Below are 22,215 nucleotides of genomic sequence, written 5' to 3'. Positions count from 1 at the left end.
GCATTTGACCCTGACTATTATAAAACACTGGGAGAGTGGAGCATTTGACCCTGACTATTATAAACACTGGGAGAGTGGAGCATTTGACCCTGACTATTATAAACACTGGGAGAGTGATTGCATTTGACCCTGACTATTATAAACACTGGGAGAGTGGAGCATTTGACCCTGACTATTATAAAACACTGGGAGAGTGGAGCATTTATCCTTCCCTCTCAGACACTAGTCTGACCCAGGGGCTAAAGGGTGTTCCTGTCTGTCCCTGGAGTGGTCTGGACTAGCCTCGCTTCTCTTTCTCTAGATGAGAGGGCTCAGGCTTAGTGACAGAGATCTAGGATAATCTAGGCTAAGGGGCTAGGGGTTGATTTGAGACTTACTCTGTCAACCTAAATAGGCTCAGTGACAGAGATCTAGGATAATCTAGGCTAAGGGGCTAGGGGTTGATTTGAGACTTACTCTGTCAACCTAAATAGGCTCAGTGACAGGGATCTAGAAGAATCTAGGCTAAGGGGCTAGGGGTTGATTTGAGACGTCCTCCGTCAACCTAAATTGACTCAGTGAGAGGGATCTAGAAGAATCTAGGCTAAGGGGCTAGGGGTTGATTTCAGACTTACTCTGTCAACCTACATATCAACCTACATGACTAGGGTTTGATTTGGGACAAGACCTACTCTGTCTGGCTGAGAGGGATCGTTGAAGATTGTCCTGGAGTCTAGGGTTTGATTTGGGACAAGGCCTACTCTGTCTGACTGAATGGGCTCTATATTCTCTGTGTGTTGGATCAGTCTGACTGGAAGTTTCCATGAGTCCAATAAGTCTGTATTTTAGATCCAGTTGGTTTAATTTAAGACGTTTAACATTTGAGGAGTCACATTGAATTGTCTTAGAGCTTCCGGTGTCGACGTTAAATGTTTAAATTAAATGTCTAAATGTCAAATAGAGTTAGACAAAGAGGGTCTGTCTGTGACCCGATGGCCAGAAAGAGTTGTAATGGCGGCAGATCGATTGTAGATGTTAATATAGTGTAAAAAGGGTCTTAGACCACAGCCTGCCCTGTGAAATACTGTAGCCTGTCGTGGGAATTTCCTCTTCTTACCAAATCATGAGCGCAAACCACACACAAGTCAGAGTTAGTTATCAAAGTCCATCTTTAATTATATCAGCTCTATCACAATCCTGTGACTCTCAGATAAATGCAGTGTCTCTCAATGAATTCTCTGAGAGCCCCTTCTGCATTGCAACTGCGATCCTTTAATAGCAAAGAACACACATAGTCAGACAGCATAGACATAATAAATCGTTCAGTCTCCTTACTCAAACCCAGAAACCATAAACCAACCCTCCATATCAACAGGCATATATCAAATTGTCATTTAGATACAACCAATTCTAAATACAACCAATCCTGGACAAACTCACGGAGAGCATAGAATGATTCCAGACACTGCCATCCTCCTCTCCCCGATGGGAAAAAGTAGGGAGTGAACTGGCACACAGACACAGTGGAGCAAAAGATATGTTTACACATGATGACACTTTGACCTCTCCCCTCTCTGCGGCCCATGCAACTTAGTCTTGACATAGAACAGATACTGCAACCCTGCCACAGTATTATACAAAAATAACATTCTTGATGAGAAGTAACTTACAAACATATGATGAATATAAAACATCTTACCTATGTTACCAACAAATTCTGATTATTCCCCAACAAGCTGCTCTTTAGAAGATGGATAGGCTTGGGTTTGTGTGTGTGTGTGTGTGTGTGCCTATAGGTGCTCCTGTCGAGGTTTCAGTGGGAGTATAACATTACCGAATAGATGCCTAGATGATTTACTTTCTTGACATGAATTAAAGGGCAATTCCACCACTTTTCATTCATTCTCCAGGATCAAACCAGTGTCTACATATGTGAAAACAGCACATTTCTGTATGATCTGTGATCTAAAAAGATCAGAAGAAAGTTCAGAACAAATCTCTCATAGGGTAGTATTAACAGTTTATTTTATTTTTTAAATAGTCACTTTCAACACCTGCAATGAGTTTCTCACCCAACTGAGGGCGTTTCCTTCCTCCCCAAGTCACGGCGAACCTCATAGTGTTTCAAAATGACCGTTTCTAAAATGTTTAAACTTTTGATGATGTCATCAGGTGTAAATATGTCCTTTTCACAGATGTGGACATTAGTATTGTACTGGAGATAATGAGCATGAGGTTGGAAAGTGGTGAAGAGCTCTTTCATATTTGTAAAACGAATAACTTTCTGAACCCGGTTTGAACTGAACCTGACAGGATTGATTCTCTGACATTCCTGGACAAAACTGATTAGAAATTAAACATCTGAGTGGCACAGCGGTCAAACGCACTGCATCACTACAGACCCGGGTTCAATCCCGGGCTGTATCACAACTGGCCGTGATCGGGAATCCCATAGGGCAGTGCACAACCAGCGTCGTCCGGGTTTGGGGAGGGTTTGGCTGGGGGAGGCTTTAATTGGCCAATCATGCTCTAGTGACTCCTTGTGGTGGGCCAGGCGCCTGCAGGCTGAATTCAGTCAGTTGAACGGTGTTTCCTCTGACACATTGGTACGGCTGGCTTCCAGGTTAAGCAGGCGTGTGTTAAGAAGCACGGCTTGGCAGGGTCATGTTTCAGAGGACGCATGACTCGACCTTTGTCTCTTCCGATCCCGTTGGGGATTTGCAGCGATGAGACAAGATCGTAATCGGGGAGAAAAAGGGGTGAAAATAAAAAACATGTATAAAATAAAAATAAATGAAACAGCCTTAATATTAATCGTCACTCTGCTAAATAATAATATTAATATGAATAATAAAACTGCTATGATGATGAGTCTTGTGCCAGAATGCTGAACTTATACAATCAAACTGAAAACATTGGTCATAAAAGAACAGGCCTACTCATTCTACAGACTACTCATTAGCTTATACTGTTTTGTGGAAAGTTTGAAAGACCAGACAATTTGTTTTTTCAAAAGAGCCTAAGGCAAGAGCCTTATTCAAGTGAAGTTTCACCATTGGACTCTCTGATACACACACACACACACACACACATGAATGTGGGCCCACGCACACTCACACAGCCTTAGGTCCTATGGTCTGTTAAAGCAAAAATTCACTCAGGGATGCATTTGTCTGGAGGTGACCCCTAGACACTGATTCAAGATCAGTTTAGCATTTTCCCCACTAACGGTTGAGGTTGGACTTTGGAAAGAGTGAGTCCTACATCTATGCAGTGGTGTAAAGTACATAAGTAATAATACTTTAAAGTACTACTTAAGTCGTTTTTGGGGGTATCTGTACTTGACTTTACTATTTATATTTTTGATGACTATTTTACTTTCCTGAAGAAAATAATGCACTTTTTACTTCATACATTTTCCTTGACACCCAAAAGTATTCGTTACACTTTGAATGCTTAGCAGGACAGGTAAAGTGTCTAATTCACGCACTTAAATCCCTGGTCATCCCTCCTGCCACTGATCTGGAGGACTCACTAAACAGAAAATCCCTGGTCATTCCCTACTGCCTCTGATCTGGAGGACTCACTAAACAGAGAACATCCCTGGTCATCCCTACTGCCTCTGATCTGGTGGACTCACTAATCAGAGAAAATCCCTGGTCATCTCTACTGCCACTGATCTGGTGGACTCACTAATCAGAGAACAAGAAAATTGTTTATAATTTGTGCATGCACTTTTGCTTTTGAAACTTAAATATATTTTAGCAATTACATTTACTGTTGATACAAAGTATATTTAAATCCAAATACTATTTTACTGGGTGACTTTTACTTGAGTCATTTTCTATTAATACTTTTACTCAAATGTGTACTTTCTCCATCACTGCATCTGTATCTACAGGAAATTTGTAAAGTATGTAATCTTTATTCTGTTCGGTTTAGATTGGATTTCTATTCAAAACCACAAAGATATAACTAGTTTCAACTGGCAGTAACATAGTATGTATTTAGTTACATCTGAACAGGCCCTTTGGAGTGACCCAGAAAGATAGCTGTGATTAATCAAAGGTTTGATGAGGTAGAGGAAATAACCAATATGGGAGTAAAATAACCCAGAGATATTTTTGGAAATGGTCTCCTGTCCACTTCTCTTTTTTCAGATTGTGTCTTTTTAGAGAAGATTATACCTTCATCTCTCCTCCCTGTCTCTTTTCCTTTCAGAAACCACCTGTTCAGACTCCATCTGGAGGACCTCTCGCTGATCCAGGTGAGACTTTACCAGCGTTGCCAGTCCCTCATCCATTGCTACCCATATGTCCCCCTCTATCTCTCTATCCCTCCCTCTTTCTCTATCTCTCTATCCCTCCCTCTTTCTCTATCTCTCTATCCCTCCCTCTTTCTCTATCTCTCTATCCCTCCCTCTTTCTCTATCTCTCTATCCCTCCCTCTTTCTCTATCTCTCTGTCCCTCCCTCTTTCTCTATCTCTCTATCCCTCCCTCTTTCTCTATCTCTCTGTCCCTCCCTCTTTCTCTATCTAACTATCCCTCTTTCTCTATCTCTCTGTCCCTCCCTCTTTCTCTATCTCTCTGTCCCTCCCTCTTTCTCTATCTCTCTCTCTCCCTCTTTCTCTATCCTCTATCCCTCCCTCTTTCTCTATCTCTCTATCCCTCCCTCTTTCTCTATCTCTCTATCCCTCCCTCTTTTGCTATCTCTCTGTCCCTCCCTTTTTCGCTATCTCTCTGTCCCTCCCTCTTTCTCTATCTAACTATCCCCCTTTCTCTATCTCTCTATCCCTCCCTCTTTCTCTATCCCTCTATCCCTCCCTCTTTCTCCATCTCTCTGTCCCTCCCTCTTTCTCTATCTCTCTATCCCTCCCTCTTTCTCTATCCCTCTATCCCTCCCTCTTTCTCTATCACTCTATCCCTCCCTCTTTCTCTATCTCTCTGTCCCTCCCTCTTTCTCTCTCTATCCTCCCTCTTTCTCTATCCCTCCCTCTTTCTCTATCACTCTATCCCTCCCTCTTTCTCTATCCCTCTATCCCTCCCTCTTTCTCTATCTCTCTGTCCCTCCCTCTTTCTCTATCCCTCTATCCCTCCCTCTTTCTCTATCCCTCTTTCTCTATCCCTCCCTCTTTCTCTATCTCTCTGTCCCTCCCTCTTTCTCTATCCCTCTATCCCTCCCTCTTTCTCTATCACTCTATCCCTCCCTCTTTCTCTCTCTCTCTTTTTCCCTCTTCATCACCTTTCCTATGTATCTTCCTTTAACTCTCATATTCATCTCCCTGCAACTTCTTCACATCTCTCTTTTCTCAGACTCTTTCTAGTATTATCTCTCCCTTCACATTTCCTCCCTTTAGCCCCCCCCTTCTCTCTCTTCCCCTCAATGTCTAGCTCGCAGTCAGTTTGTTGGAACATCGCATCAGGTATAACAAGTCTGGTCTCTTTTAAAAACACTGTTTTTACATTTGTTTTATCTGTCTACATTAACAGAGTAATACAGTAATACTGGAACAGGCCAGCTGTCAGTTGGGCCAATACAAATCTGTCACAAGCAATACACAACACCTGTCATAGCAGTTACAGGAATAACAACCCAGGGTACATTTCAAATATTTCACACTGTTATATGCATCATAACAACACCATTTTGTCGAGTGCTGTCAGTGAAGCCAGGATAATGATTATTGTGTCAGGAGATCCTGAGGGCTTGATTTGTGCAATAGACTTCATGCAGTTTGTAACGGCTGTCGTGGGAAGAAGGTGAGGACCAATGCGCAGCGTGGTACGTGTTCATCTTTTTAATGAAGTAAACTGAACACTGAATAACAAAGCAACAAAGAAACAACCGGAACAGTTCTGTCTGGTGTCGACACACACAGACTAAAAACAACCTGAACAGTTCTGTCTGGTGTAGACACACAAAGACCGGAAACAACCGGAACAGTTCTGTCTGGTGCAGACACACAAAGACCGGAAACAACCGGAACAGTTCTGTCTGGTGCAGACACACAAAGACCGGAAACAACCGGAACAGTTCTGTCTGGTGTAGACACACAAAGACTGGAAACAACCGGAACAGTTCTGTCTGGTGCAGACACACAAAGACTGGAAACAACCGGAACAGTTCTGTCTGGTGCAGACACACAAAGACTGGAAACAACCGGAACAGTTCTGTCTGGTGTCGACACACAAAGACTGAAAAGAACCACCCACAAAACACAATGGAAAACAGGCTACCTAAATATGGTTCTCAATCAGGGACAACGATTGACAGCTTCCTCTGATTGAGAACCATACCAGGCCAAACAAAGAAATAGAAAATCATAGAAAAACTAACATAGACAACCCAACCAACTCACGCCCTGACCATACTAAAACAAAAGACAAAACAAAGGAACTAAGAACGTGACACAGTTGTCCTCTAGAAGAGTGGGGTGTGAGAGAACTATCACTAGGCTAAGAGTGGGGTGTGAGAGAACTATCACTAGGCTAAGAGTGGGGTGTGAGAGAACTATCACTAGGCTAAGAGTGGGGTGTGAGAGAACTATCACTAGGCTAAGAGTGGGGTGCGAGAGAACTATCACTAGGCTAAGAGTGGGGTGTGAGAGAACTATCACTAGGCTAAGAGTGGGGTGTGAGAGAACTATCACTAGGCTAAGAGTGGGGTGTATCACTAGGCTAGAACTATCACTAGGCTAAGAGTGGGGTGTGAGAGAACTATCACTAGGCTAAGAGTGGGGTGCGAGAGAACTATCACTAGGCTAAGAGTGGGGTGTGAGAGAACTATCACTAGGCTAAGAGTGGGGTGTGAGAGAACTATCACTAGGCTAAGAGTGGGGTGTGAGAGAACTATCACTAGGCTAAGAGTGGGGCTAAGTGAGGTGTGAGAACTATCACTAGGCTAAGAGTGGGGTGTGAGAGAACTATCACTAGGCTAAGAGTGGGGTGTGAGAGAACTATCACTAGGCTAAGAGTGGGGTGTGAGAGAACTATCACTAGGCTAAGAGTGGGGTGTGAGAGAACTATCACTAGGCTAAGAGTGGGGTGTGAGAGAACTATCACTAGGCTAAGAGTGGGGTGTGAGAGAACTATCACTAGGCTAAGAGTGGGGTGTGAGAGAACTATCACTAGGCTAAGAGTGGGGTGTGAGAGAACTATCACTAGGCTAAGAGTGGGGTGTGAGAGAACTATCACTAGGCTAAGAGTGGGGTGTGAGAGAACTATCACTAGGCTAAGAGTGGGGTGTGAGAGAACTATCACTAGGCTAAGAGTGGGGTGTGAGAGAACTATCACTAGGCTAAGAGTGGGGTGTGAGAGAACTATCACTAAGCTAAGAGTGGGGTGTGAGAGAACTATCACTAGGCTAAGAGTGGGGTGTGAGAGAACTATCACTAGGCTAAGAGTGGGGTGTGAGAGAACTATCACTAGGCTATTGTGGGGTGTGAGAGAACTATCACTAGGCTAAGATGGGGTGTGAGAGAGCTTCACTAAGCTAAGAGTGGGGTGTGATGAGAACTATCACTAGGCTAAGAGTAGTCTGTCTCTGAACTATCACTAGGCTAAGAGTGGGGTGTGAAGAACTATCACTAGGCTAAGAGTCAGGTGTGAAGAACTATCACTAGGCTAAGAGTGGGGTGTGAGAGAACTATCACTAGGCTAAGAGTGGGGTGCTAGAGAACTATCACTAGGCTAAGAGTGGGGTGTGAGAGAACTATCAATAGGCTAAGAGTGGGGTGTGAGAGAACTATCACTAGGCTAAGAGTGGGGTGTGAGAGAACTATCACTAGGCTAAGAGTGGGGTGTGAAGAACTATCACTAGGCTAAGAGTGGTCTGCTCTGAACTATCACTAGGCTAAGAGTGGGGTGTGAGAGAACTATCAATAGGCTAAGAGTCAGTGTTAAGAACTATCACTAGGCTAAGAGTGGGGTGTCTATCACTAGGCTAAGAGTGGGGTGTGAGAGAACTATCACTAGGCTAAGAGTGGGGTGTGAGAGTCAGCTATCACTGGCTAAGAGTGGGGTGTGAGAGAACTATCACTAGGCTAAGAGTCAGTGTTAAGAACTATCACTAGGCTAAGAGTGGGGTGTGAGAGAACTATCACTAGGCTAAGAGTGTGGTGTGATAGAACTATCACTAGGCTAAGAGTGGGGTGCGAGAGAACTATCACTAGGCTAACAGTGGGGTGTGAGAGAACTATCACTAGGCTAAGAGTGGGGTGTGAGAGAACTATCACTAGGCTAAGAGTAGTCACTAGGCTAAGAGTGGGTGTTAATGAGCTATCACTAGGCTAAGAGTAGTCCTCTCTGGCTAGTCAGTGGGGTTAATGGCCCTATCACTAGGCTAAGAGTGGGGTGTGAGAGAACTATCACTAGGCTAAGCTGGATCAGAGGAGTCTGCCAGCCATTGTAGTCAGTGTTAATGGCCCTATATATCTAACATTACTCTTCTCTGTAGTCAGTATTAATGGCCCTATATATCTAACAGTAGTCTTCTCTGTAGTCAGTATTAATGGCCCTATATATCTAACAGTAGTCTTCTCTGTAGTCAGTATTAATGGCCCTATATATCAATCAGTAGTCTTCTCTGTAGTCAGTGTCAATGGCCCTATATATCTAACAGTAGTCTTCTCTGTAGTCAGTATTAATGGCCGCATATATCTAACAGTAGTCCTCTCTGTAGTCAGTGTTAATGGCCCTATATATCTAACAGTTGTCTTCTCTGTAGTCAGTGTTAATGGCCCTATATATCTAACAGTAGTATTCTCTGTAGTCAGTATTAATGGCCCTATATATCTAACAGTAGTCCTCTCTGTAGTCAGTGTTAATGGCCCTATATATCTAACAGTAGTCTTCTCTGTAGTCAGTGTTAATGGCCCTATATATTTAACAGTAGACCTCTCTGTAGTCAGTGTTAATGGCCCTATATATCTAACAGTAGTCTTCTCTGTAGTCAGTATTAATGGCCCTATATATCTAACAGTAGTCCTCTCTGTAGTCAGTGTTAATGGCCCTATATATCTAACAGTAGTCCTCTCTGTAGTCAGTGTTAATGGCCCTATATATCTAACAGTAGTCTTCTCTGTAGTCAGTATTAATGGCCCTATATATCTAACAGTAGACCTCTCTGTAGTCAGTGTTAATGGCCCTATATATCTAACAGTAGTCTTCTCTGTAGTCAGTATTAATGGCCCTATATATCTAACAGTAGTCCTCTCTGTAGTCAGTGTTAATGGCCCTATATATCTAACAGTATTCTCTGTAGTCATTTCCATGGCTGAATGCTGTATGTTGGTTTATATGCATCCCTTAGAAGGAAATAGAAGGAACGGAGAGGGGAAGAGGCGAAATAAGCAGAGAGTGAGAGGGAGAATGAGGGAGATGGAGCAATGTAGAGTAAGATATAGCATTACTGATTGATGAAGGTGATTTGCGAAGGGAAAACGGTGTATGAGTAGTAGTAGTAACAACAAAGAGAGCTGTACCAGAATACTCAGCGTTTTTCTTCTTCGTTTCTCTTCTCTACATTGAGATGTGTAGAGAAGAGAAAGGAGTTTTACTGTAGAAATGTGTCTTCTTTGGGAAATATCCTACAAACTACACCCACACATGCCTATTTCATTAGCTACCACCTATCATGGTGCTTTAGTACAGTACATACCCATTGGCATTGGTTAACAGGATTTATCATTGCACTGTGCTGACATGAATAACATAAGTGTGTGTTTTGATGAAAATAAGTACTGAGAGCTGTGCTTGTGCCTTGTATGATTTTTGCAATAAAATGAGAGACCGAGTAGAATTACCATTTCATATGATCCATGCTCAGGCTTAATCCCTAATGTACCAAAACTAAATATTTATGAGCACGTCAAAACAACCAAGGTTATTCTTCGATGTACTTTATGAACGAATAATAAACCAGACCTCTAGAAATACTTTCAGCGTTATTGATTAAAACCCCTCTAATTTTCTCTTAAACAAACCCTTCATCACTTAAAATGAAACTGGAGGCCTCTTGCTAGTGTGTTGTTTGCAGACTCAGAGAGACGTGCCAGTTGCTGTGTCAGCCAGATAAATGCCCTCTGTCTGTCCTGTGGTGCTTCAGTAGTGCTCAGCGATTAACCGAAATGTCCTTATTTTTTGGTTATTAAACAACTAATTGACCATTCGGTTCAATTACTTAACTTCCACTTAGTTCAGTTTTTTTGTGCCATTTCTCGACAGATAAATCAAATCATTCAAAAGAGACATCAAATCAAGAACTGGGATGTTGGGCTGAAGGGAGTTGTAGTTTTCATGAAGCATATTTTCAACCAAGTTCAGTGCAAAAACGTGGTAACCACTGCGCCTGTTTTTTCCAGCTGTTAGGTTAGATACACACAGACAGCATGTAAATAACACAGCAACAAGTAATATACACTGTTCAAAAATATAAAGGGAACACTTAAACAACACAATGTAACTCCAAGTCAATCACACTTCTGTGAAATCAAACTGTCCACTTAGGAAGCAACACTGATTGACAATACATTTCACATGCAGGTGGTGACCACAGACCACTTCTCAGTTCCTATGCTTCCTGGCTGATGTTTTGGTCACTTTTGAATGCTGGCGGTGCTTTCACTCTAGTGGTAGCATGAGACGGAGTCTACAACCCACACAAGTGGCTCAGGTAGTGCAGCTCATCCAAGATGGCACATCAATGCGAGCTGTGGCAAGAAGGTTTCCTGTGTCTGTCAGCGTAGTGTGCAGAGCATGGAGGCGCTACCAGGAGACAGGCCAGTACATCAGGAGACGTGGAGGAGGCCGTAGGAGGGCAACAATCCAGCAGCAGGACCGCTACCTCCACCTTTGTGCAAGGAGGAGCAGGAGGAGCACTGCCAGAGCCCTGCAAAATGACCTCCAGCAGGCCACAAATGTGCATGTGTCTGCTCAAACGGTCAGAAACAGACTCCATGAGGGTGGTATATGGGCCCGACGTCCACAGGTGGGGGTTGTGCTTACAGCCCAACACCGTGCAGGGTGTTTGGCATTTGCCAGAGAACACCAAGATTGGCAAATTCGCCACTGGCGCCCTGTGCTCTTCACAGATGAAAGCAGGTTCACACTGAGCACATGTGACAGACGAGACAGAGTCTGGAGACGCCGTGGAGAACGTTCTGCTGCCTGCAACATCCTCTAGCATGACTGGTTTGGCGGTGGGTCAGTCATCGTGTGGGGTGGCATTTCTTTGGGGGGCCGCACAGCCCTCCATGTGCTCGCCAGAGGTAGCCTGACTACCATTAGGTACCGAGATGAGATCCTCAGACCCCTTGTGAGACCATATGTTGGCCCTGGGTTCCTCCTAATGCAAGACAATGCTAGACCTCATGTGGCTGGAGTGTGTCAGCAGTTCCTGCAAGAGGAAGGCATTGATGCTATGGACTGGCCCGCCCATTCCCCAGAGCTGAATCCAATTGAGCACATCTGGGACATCATGTCTCGCTCCATCCACCAACGCCACGTTGCACCACAGACTGTTCAGGAGTTGGCAGATGCTTTAGTACAGGTCTGGGAGGAGATCCCTCAGGAGACCATCCGCCACCTCATCAGGAGCATGCCCAGGCATTGTAAGGAGGTCATACAGGCACGTGGAGGCCACACACACTACTGAGCCTCATTTTGACTTTGTTTTAAGGACATTACATCAAAGTTGGATCAGCCTGTAGTGTGGTTTTCCACTTTAATTTTGAGTGTGACTCCAAATCCAGACCTCCATGGGTTGATAAATTTGATTTCCATTGATAATTTTTGTGTGATTTTGTTGTCAGCACATTCAACTATGTAAAGAAAAAAAGTATTTAATAAGAATATTTCATTCATTCAGATCTAGGATGTGTTATTTTAGTGTTCCCTTTATTTTTTTGAGCAGTGTACTTTGAAGAAGTAGTAAAATGAGTTTGTAAGACAGCTTGGCAAAACATGCTTAGTAGGCAGGCTAGCTAAATAGGATGACTACAGACAGTACAGTGTGGGGAGAACAGAGAAGGTTGTCTGGCTGTTTGACTGCTACTGCCTGAGCAGAGATGAGATGATGACTTTAATAAGGAATGACAAATAATTAAGTCATCAAATAAAAACTAAGTCAACAAACAACTGGACCTGTTTTCACTGTTTGCATTTTCACTGTTTTGGCAATTGAATGTTCACCATTTTGCTTTATATATTTGGAATTTCCCCCCTCACCTTCTCTCCCCCTCTCCTCTCCTCTCCCCCTCTACTCTCCCCCTCTCCTCTCCCCCTCTACTCTCCCCCTCTACTCTCCCCCTCTCTCCCCCTCTACCCCCCCTCTCCTTCTCTCCCCCTCTCCTCTCCCCCTCTACTCTCCCTCTCTCCTTCTGTCCCCCTCTCCTCCTCTCCCTCTCTCCCTCTTGTCTCGTGATTTGGTTGGGTCTAATTGTGTTGCTGTCCTGGGGCTCTGTGGGGTCTGTTTGTGTTTGTGAACAGAGCCCCAGGACCAGCTTGCTTAGGGGACTCTTCTCCAGGATCAATTCTCTGTAGGCGATGGCTTTGTTATGGAAAGTTTGGGAATCACTACCTTTTAGGCGGTTGTAGAATTTAACATCTCTTTTATGAATTTTGATAATTAGTGGATATCGGCCTAATTCTGCTCTACAAGGATAATTTGGTGTTTGTCCCATTTTGTGAATTCTTGGTTGGTGAGCGGACCCCAGGACTCATAATCATAAAGGGCAATGGGTTCTATAACTGATTCAAGTATTTTTATTCAGATCCTAATTGGCATGTCACATTTTGGTATGTCACATTTTGGTATGTCACATTTTGGTATGTCACATTTTATGGCCCTTCTTGCGTTGTCCCTCAGATCGTTCACAGCTTTCTGGAAGTTACATGTGGCGCTGATGTATGTATGTATAGTTTTTTGTGTACTTTAGGGCAACGGTGTCTAGATGGAATTTGTATTTGTGGTCCTGGAGACTGGAACTTTTTTGGAACACCATTATTTTAGTCTTACTGAGATTTACTGTCAGGGCCCAGGTCTGACAGAATCTGTGCAGAAGATCTAGGTGCTGCTGTAGGCCCTCCTTGGTTTGTGACCGAAGCACCAGATCATCAGCAAACAGTAGACATTTGACTTCAGATTCTATTCGTTTGAGGCCGTGTTTTGCAGACTGTTCTAGTGCCCTGACCAATTCGTTGATATATATGTTGAAGAGGGTGGGGTTTAAGCTGCATCCCTGTCTCACCCCACAGCCCTGTGTGAAGAAATGTGTGTGTTTTACAGTTGAAGTCGGAAGTTAACATACGCCTTAGCCAAATACATTTAAACTCAGTTTTTCACAATTCCTGACATTTAATCCTAGTAACAATTCCCTGTCTTAGGTCAGTTAGGATCACCACTTTATTTTAAGAATGTGAAATGTGAGAATAATATTAGAGAGAATGATTTATTTAATCTTTTATTTCTTTATGGCAATTTTAACCGCACACTTGTTTATTATGTACATGGATTTGATAATGTCGTATGTTTTTCCCCCCAACACCACTTTCCATTCATTTGTTTAGCAGACCCTCATGTCAAATTAAGTTAAAAAAGCATTTTGAAATCAACAAAGCATGAGACGACTTTGCCTTTGTTTTGGTTTGTTTGGTCTGTCGTACGATAATTTGGTAAAAAGCCAATTTGACATTTGCTCAGTACATGGTTTTCACTGAGGAAATGTAAGCGTCTGCTGTTAATGATATTGCAGAGAATTTCCCCAAGGTTTCTGTTGAAGCATATCCCACGTTAGTTATTGGGGTCAAATTTGGGGTGATCAGTCCTTGGTTCCAAATATTGGGAAAGATTCTGGAGCTAAGGGTGATGTTAAAGAGTTTAAATATAACCAATTGGAATTTGTGGTCTGTATATCTTATAATTTCATTGAGGATACCATCAACACCACAGGCCTTTTTGGGTTGGTATTTGTATTTTGTCCTGTAGTTCCTTCAATGTAATTGGAGAATCCAGTGGGTTCTGGTAGTCTGGTGGTCTTTAATAGTTGATTCTAAGATTTGTATTTGTATTTGATCATGTATATGTTTTTGATTTTTGTTATTTTTTCTTTGTTAAAGGGCTGAAAAGATTGGATTTTTATTTTACCAGGCAAGTCAGTTAAGAACACATTCTTATTTTCAATGACAGCTTAGGAACAGTGGGTTAACTGCCTGTTCAGGGGTAGAATGACAGATTTGTACCTTGTCAGCTCGGGGGTTTGAACTCACAACCTTCCGGTTACTAGTCCAATACTCTAACCACTAGGCTACCCTGCCGCCTCCACACTCTAACCACTAGGCTACCCTGCCGCCTCTACACTCTAAACACTAGGCTACCCTGCCGCCTCTACACTCTAACCACTAGGCTACCCTGCCGCCTCTACACTCTAAACACTAGGCTACCCTGCCGCCTCTACACTCTAACCACTAGGCTACCCTGCCTCCTCTACACTCTAACCACTAGGCTACCCTGCCGCCTCTACACTCTAACCACTAGGCTACCCTGCCTCCTCTACACTCTAACCACTAGGCTACCCTGCCGCCTCTACACTCTAACCACTAGGCTACCCTGCCGCCTCTACACTCTAACCACTAGGCTACCCTGCCGTCTCTACACTCTAAACACTAGGCTACCCTGCCTCCTCTACACTCTAACCACTAGGCTACCCTGCCGCCTCTACACTCTAACCACTAGGCTACCCTGCCTCCTCTACACTCTAACCACTAGGCTACCCTGCCGCCTCGACACTCTAACCACTAGGCTACCCTGCCGCCTCTACACTCTAAACACTAGGCTACCCTGCCGCCTCTACACTCTAACCACTAGGCTACCCTGCCGCCTCTACACTCTAAACACTAGGCTACCCTGCCGCCTCTACACTCTAACCACTAGGCTACCCTGCCTCCTCTACACTCTAACCACTAGGCTACCCTGCCGCCTCTACACTCTAACCACTAGGCTACCCTGCCTCCTCTACACTCTAACCACTAGGCTACCCTGCCGCCTCTACACTCTAACCACTAGGCTACCCTGCCGCCTCTACACTCTAACCACTAGGCTACCCTGCCGTCTCTACACTCTAAACACTAGGCTACCCTGCCTCCTCTACACTCTAACCACTAGGCTACCCTGCCTCCTCTACACTCTAACCACTAGGATACCCTGCCTCCTCTACACTCTAACCACTAGGATACCCTGCCGCCTCTACACTCTAACCACTAGGCTACCCTGCCTCCTCTACACTCTAACCACTAGGCTACCCTGCCTCCTCTACACTCTAAACACTAGGCTACCCTGCCGCCTCTACACTCTAACCACTAGGCTACCCTGCCTCCTCTACACTCTAAACACTAGGCTACCCTGCCGCCTCTACACTCTAACCACTAGGCTACCCTGCCTCCTCTACACTCTAAACACTAGGCTACCCTGCCTCCTCTACACTCTAACCACTAGGCTACCCTGCCTCCTCTACACTCTAACCACTAGGATACCCTGCCTCCTCTACACTCTAACCACTAGGATACCCTGCCGCCTCTACACTCTAACCACTAGGCTACCCTGCCTCCTCTACACTCTAACCACTAGGCTACCCTGCCTCCTCTACACTCTAAACACTAGGCTACCCTGCCGCCTCTACACTCTAACCACTAGGCTACCCTGCCTCCTCTACACTCTAACCACTAGGCTACCCTGCCGTCTCTACACTCTAAACACTAGGCTACCCTGCCGCTCCGGATTGTTAATTAAAGGGACACATTTGATAGGGATGTCAAAAATACTGTTTCGGTTTTCAACTGCCTATTACAGTGAAATGTTTTGTCCAGGAAGTTGTCTAAAAGGGATGGAATTTGTTGTTGCCAAATTCATTTTATGGTAGGTTTCCACACTACTTTCCTTCCATCTAGAGCATTTTTTTTAAATTATTCCGTTCCTTTGGTTTTGATGCCTCATGATTGAGTTTTGCTCTGTTCAAGTAGACTGTGATTTTGCTGTGATCTGATAGGGGTGTCAGTGGGCTGACTGTGAACGCTCTGAGAGACTCTGGGTTGAGGTCAGTGGACTGACTGTGAACGCTCTGAGAGACTCTGGGTTGAGGTCAGTGGGCTGACTGTGAACGCTCTGAGAGACTCTGGGTTGAGGTCAGTGGACTGACTGTGAACGCTCTGAGAGACTCAGGGTTGAGGTCAGTGGGCTGACTGTGAACGCTCTGAGAGACTCCGGGTTGAGGTCAGTGGGCTGACTGTGAACGCTCTGAGAGACTCTGGGTTGAGGTCAGTGGGCTGACTGTGAACGCTCTGAGAGACTCTGGGTTGAGGTCAGTGGGCTGACTGTGAACGCTCTGAGAGACTCTGGGTTGAGGTCAGTGGGCTGACTGTGAACGCTCTGAGAGACTCTGGGTTGAGGTCAGTGGGCTGACTGTGAACGCTCTGAGAGACTCTGGGTTGAGGTCAGTGGGCTGACTGTGAACGCTCTGAGAGACTCTGGGTTGAGGTCAGTGATAGAGTAGTCTACAGTACTACTGCCAAGAGATGAGCTATCGGTGTACCTACCGTAGGAGTCCCCTCAAAGCCTACAATTGACGATGTACATACCCAGCGTGCGACAAAGCTGCAGGAGTTCTGACCCATTTTTTGGGGGTTATGTTGTCGTAGTTGTGTCTAGGGGGGCGTATGGGGGAGGGAATGGTGTCACCTCCAGGTAGGTGTTTGTCCCCCTTTGTGCTGAGGGTGTCAGGTTATTGTCCGGTTCTGGCGTTTAGGTCGACTAGTACATGTCCCTGGGCCTGGAAATGGTTGATCTCCCCCTCTAGGATGGAGAAGCTGTTTTCATTAAAGTATTGGGATTCTATTGGGGATTCTATTGGGGATTCTATTGGGGATTCTATTGGGGATTCTGTTGGAGATTATATTGGGGATTCTATTGGGGATTCTGTTGGAGATTATATTGGGGATTCTATTGGGGATTCTGTTGGAGATTCTATTGGGGATTCTGTTGGAGATTCTATTGGGGATTCTATTGGGGATTCTGTTGGAGATTCTATTGGGGATTCTATTGGGGATTCTGTTGGGGATTCTATTGGGGATTCTATTGGGGATTCTGTTGGAGATTCTATTGGGGATTCTATTGGGGATTCTGTTGGAGATTCTATTGGGGATTCTATTGGGGATTCTGTTGGGGATTCTATTGGGGATTCTATTGGGGATTCTATTAGGGGGGGGTAGCCTGGACCGTTCTTCCCTCCTGGCGCTCGAGGGCACCAGGCTGCCCTGCATTATGCCCTCCTGCCACCGTCATTTACACACATCTGCCTTTCTCCTTCACGTGCATCAGCGCTCATTGGACTTACGTGGACTCAATGGCTTGTGTAATTTCCTTCGCTATATCTGTCTGTTTCCTAGCTCTGTTCCCTTTGTTTGTCATATGTCCTTGTTTACCTGTGTGCTGATGCTGTTCCTGTCGTGTTTCATGTCTGTTCCTGAATAAATGTTTGACTCCCCGTACCTGCTTCTCCTGTCTGGCGTTGGCCCTTACAATAGCTATCTCTGTTGAGATCATTTCCTTTTGAATTTCTTGCCAAATGTAAAATGTTCCTGTTTTGATTAATTTAATAGGGTGAGATCAGTCTGCTCTATACCAAATAAGCATACCCCCGAGTCCCTTCCCTGTTCCACATCTGGTTGTTTGGTGGATGGGACTACCAGCTCTCTGTAACCTAGAGGGCAACCAGTGGGTCCATCTCATCTATACCAGGTTTCTTGAATGATGACGAAGTCTGTATTTCTGATTTCTGCTCTTTAGGCCAAAAGCAGATGACCTCAGGTCTGGGATTTTCCAGGATGAGATAGTGAAGTCTTTGTGTTCCGTAAAGTGTCCAATGTTGTTAGTAGTGTGGTTTGGCCTCAGACCAGTAAATGTGAGCGGAGCCTGCTGAGTATCTTTATTTTATTTTTCATGTTTTATTTTAACCTTTATTATTTTACAATGACGGCTTACCCCGACCAAACTCTAACCTGGATGACGCTGGGCCAATTGTGCGCCTATCTATGAGACTCCCAATCACAGGCCGGTTGTGATACAGTATGGAATCAAACCTGGGTCTGTAATGATGCATCTAGCACTGAGATGCAGTGCCCTAGACCGCTGCACCACTCGGGAGCCATCTGGTACTCTCTCTCACTCCCTTTCTCCCTCTCCCTTTCTCCCTCTCCCTCTCTCCCTCTCTCTCTCCCTTTCTCCCTCTCTCTCACTCCCTTTCTCCCTCTCTCTCTCTCTCTCCCTCTCTCTCTCCCTTTCTCCCTCTCTCTCACTCCCTTTCTCCCTCTCTCTCTCTCTCTCTCTCTCCCTTTCTCTGTCCCTCTCTCCCTCCCTCTCCCTTTTCCCTCTCTCTCTCAATTTCTCCCTCTCTCTCTCCCTCTCTCTCCCTCTCTCTCAATTTCTCCCTCTCTCTCTCCATCTCTCCCTCTCTCTCCCTTTCTCCCTCTCTCCCTCTCTCTCTCTCCCTTTCTCCCTCTCTCCCTCTCTCTCTCCATTTCTCCCTCTCCCCCTCTCTCCCTTTCTCCCTCTCTCTCCTCTCTCTCTCCATTTCTCCCTCTCCCCCTCTCTCTCCCTCTCTCCCTCTCTCTCCTTTCTCCCTCTCTCCCTCTCTCTCTCTCTCTCTCTCTCTCTCTCTCTCTCTTTCTCCCTCTCTCCTTCTCTCTCTCTCCCTCTCACTCTCTCTCTCTCTCTTTCTCTGTCTGTTGTATTGTTAATAGAACATCCTTCAGAGACAGGAAAATATCCCATTATAATCCATCATTAGTAAGCTATTTCCTCTGACACAGAAAATCTAAACAGGAACACAAAGGCAGTGTAGCTGTTTAGACAGTGTTGTGGATCGAAGCGTTAGACAATTGTTATTAGATCACCTCTGTAGTGGCAGCAGCATTGTTTACATTCAATGGGGAGTGCAGTCAGTGAAATAAATAGTGGATATATTTATCTGAGCCTTTAGCCTGTCTCTGCAGCTATTCATGGCCCATTTGTGGTATAAATATGCCATGAAAAACAACTCTATTTTTATGTTTGCTACAATGAAGACATCTACTGCAGGATGTAAAATCCCAGTTCCCAGTGTGTTGTATTTTGTCAGCTTCTGTCTTCCCACTACGCCCTCTGTCTGAGAGACAATTACCCCTGCTAATCAAGAGCTAACGAAACACCTCCTCTAGCTCCAACAGCAGCGCTAATTCAATTAGTCAAGTCGAAATAACTCGTCCATTTAAATGCATGGAAAAATACAGAGGACGGAGTCAGTAGAGATGCAGAGCACACTCAATGAAAGCTTGGACTGATCCATTGAAGGGACTGAGAGGGGTGATGAGGTTCGGAGCATAGTGGTTTGACCCTGGATGATGGTGTTGACAGTGATAATGACTACTTCATTGTGTGCCTTCACTACTCCGTCTATACTGAACACCTTCGTATTTGATGTCCTACATTATGGCGAGACTACAAACTATGTGTAAATATGTTTTTCACACAATTACAGCATACCTGATTAACATTTAAATTCCCTACCGACATGTTAACTGACAGCTGTGCTCTGAAGACTGTAACATGAGCTGTACTCAAACAGACACAGGTTCTAATATGACTTTAGGGACAACTTCACGTTGGAATCTTTCATTGGCTTAAATCAGTCAGACATCAATCTTAATTATACACAAACAGACCCCACAGAGCCCCAGGACAGCAACACAATTAGACCCAACCAAATCATGAGAAAAGAGGGAGAGAATGAGAAGGGGAGAGGAGAGGGAGAGAAGAGAGGGGGAGAGAAGGAGAGGGGGAGAAGGGGGGAAGTTCCAAATTCTAAAGGCAAAATGGTGAACATTCAATTGACAAAACAGTGAAAATGAAAACAGTGAAAACAGGTCCAGTTGTGTTTTCAAACAGATACAGATGTCTATAGACTTATGTCTCTGTTCTGTCTCTCCTCATAATGTCCTAGTCTTATGAAGAACACCCCAGACAGTCTCTTCTGCAGACAGAGTTCTGTCTCTCTTTATCTAAAATAGATGCTGTATCATCTGTCTCTGGATTTCTCTCTTTCTCTCTCTCTTCTCTCTCTCTCTCCATGATTCCCCCCTCTCTCTCTCTCTCTCTGATTCTCTCTCTCTCTTCCCCTCTCTCTCTCCATGATTCCTCTCTATCTCTCTCTCTCCATGATTCCTCTCTCTCTCTCTCTCTCTCTCTCTCTCTCCATGATTCCTCTCTCTCTCTCTCTCTCTCTCTCTCTCTCCATGATTCCTCTCTCTCTCTCTCTCTCTCTCATGATTCCTCTCTCTATCTCTCTCTCTCTCCATGATTCCTCTCTATCTCTCTCTCTCCATGATTCCTCTCTCTATCTCTCTCTCTCTCCATGATTCCTCTCTATCTCTCTCTCTCCATGATTCCTCTCTATCTCTCTCTCTCCATGATTCCTCTCTCTCTCTCTCTGTCTCTCTCTCTCTCTCTCTCCATGATTCCTCTCTCTCTCTCTCTCTCTCTCTCTCTCTCTCCATGATTCCTCTCTCTCTCTCTCTCTCTCTCTCTCTCTCTCTCTCTCTCTCTCTCTCTCTCTCTCTCTCTCATGATTCCTCTCTCTCTCTCTCTCTCTCTCTCTCCATGATTCCTCTCTCTCTCTCTCTGTCTCTCTCTCTCTCTCTCTCCATGATTCCTCTCTCTCTCTCTCTCTCTCTCTCTCTCTCTCTCTCTCTCTCTCTCTCTCTCTCTCTCTCTCTCCATGATTCCTCTCTCTCTCTCTCTCTCTCTCTCTCTCTCTCTCTCTCTCTCTCCATGATTCCTCTCTCTCTCTCTCTCTCTCTCTCTCCATGATTCTTCTCTCTCTCTCTCTCTCTCTCTCTCTCTCTCTCCATGATTCCTCTCTCTCTCTCTCTCTCTCTCTCTCTCTCTCTCTCTCTCTCTCTCTCTCTCTCTCCATGATTCCTCTCTCTCTCTCTCTCTCTCTCTCTCTCTCTCTCTCTCTCTCTCTCTCTCTCCATGATTCCTCTCTCTCTCTCTCTCTCTCATCTATGCACACTCCCTGACACCTGTAACAGTGACAGTAGCCCCTCAGTACTAAAGGAACAAGGTCTAATCTCTTGGTTACCAGACAGTACAGAGGACGGAGTAGTGAAGAGAGAAGGCAGAGAGAACACGCATACCTCCAGATTCAAATCTCTTTTAAGTCACAAACACTGAATGAATATGCAAGCAGCTATTATGCCCTATAGCTGTTCTCAGACCAGTAGAAGATACAGTACTTCTGAAAGCAGCTTTTCTTTCTAACTAAAAAGGTCTTTATAAATGTCTTTCTAGCAGAGACCCTAAATTAAGAGCTGGTGAATGCATTTAATGTCAGCACATCGTAGAGATGATATTTCACTTTGAGAGATGCGAGACTTTGAGAGATGATGCGTCTTCAGAGCACAATGATGCTAATTAATAGTAACAGTAGGACTGTAATGTGGTTTTTAATGTGTCTGCACTGTATTCTGGACCATTTGATGTCTTGGCAGTTAGGTATCTCACTGGTTTTAGGATTATATTCATTTCATATTTGACTTGAATAGGCGTTTTGAAACTGGAATAGGTAATAATCTCTTCTGGGCTGTTCTTATCATATTTGAGTAATGATTTGGTTTATTGAATACCTTAGTGTCCACAAAGCTATCACCGTGTAATATTATTGATTATGTTGCCATATGATTACTATCTACAGTGGCAAGAAAAAGTATGTGTACACTTCGTTAATTACCTGGATTTCTGCATAAATTGGTCATAAAATTTGATCTGATCTTCATCTAAGTCACAACAATAGACAGTAGTGTTCATGTCTTTATTGAACACACCGTGTAAACATTCACAGTGCAGGGTGGGGAAAGTATGTGATCCCTTGGATTTAATAACTGGTTGACCCTCCTTTGGCAGCAATAACCTCAACCAAACTGTAGTTGTGGATCAGACCTGCACAACGGTCAGGAGTTATTTTGGACCATACATCTTTACGATACTGTTTCAGTTCAGCAATATTCTTAAGACGTCTGGTGTGAACTTCTCTCGAGGTCATGCCACAGCATTTTAAATGGGGTTGAGGTCAGGACTCTTATTTTCATCTGTTGAAGCCATTCTGCTGTTGATTTACTTCTGTGTTTTGGGTTCGTCCTTTTGAGCTTCCT

General features: G+C 44.5%; 1 protein-coding gene across 4 annotated transcripts in view; it reads left to right on the top strand.

Moving 5' to 3' along the window:
* The window catches only part of LOC112240516 (semaphorin-5A-like), a 310,054-nt gene that overhangs the window by 83,740 nt on the left and 204,099 nt on the right, over positions 1-22,215 (top strand). For all 4 annotated transcript variants that reach the window (XR_006080276.1, XR_006080275.1, XM_042308578.1 and 1 more), the window contains exon 4: positions 4,201-4,246. Coding sequence is in view for 2 of the 4 variants with exons in the window: in XM_042308578.1 (XP_042164512.1) it covers positions 4,201-4,246 (46 nt within the window). In the remaining 2 variants the exon portion in view is untranslated. The remainder of the gene's footprint in view (positions 1-4,200; positions 4,247-22,215) is intronic.

This window comes from Oncorhynchus tshawytscha, linkage group LG29 (assembly GCF_018296145.1).
Source record: "Oncorhynchus tshawytscha isolate Ot180627B linkage group LG29, Otsh_v2.0, whole genome shotgun sequence".
Lineage (NCBI taxonomy): Eukaryota > Metazoa > Chordata > Actinopteri > Salmoniformes > Salmonidae > Oncorhynchus > Oncorhynchus tshawytscha.
Note: the sequence above shows the minus strand (reverse complement) of the source record. Positions and strands in the feature narration are given on the sequence as shown.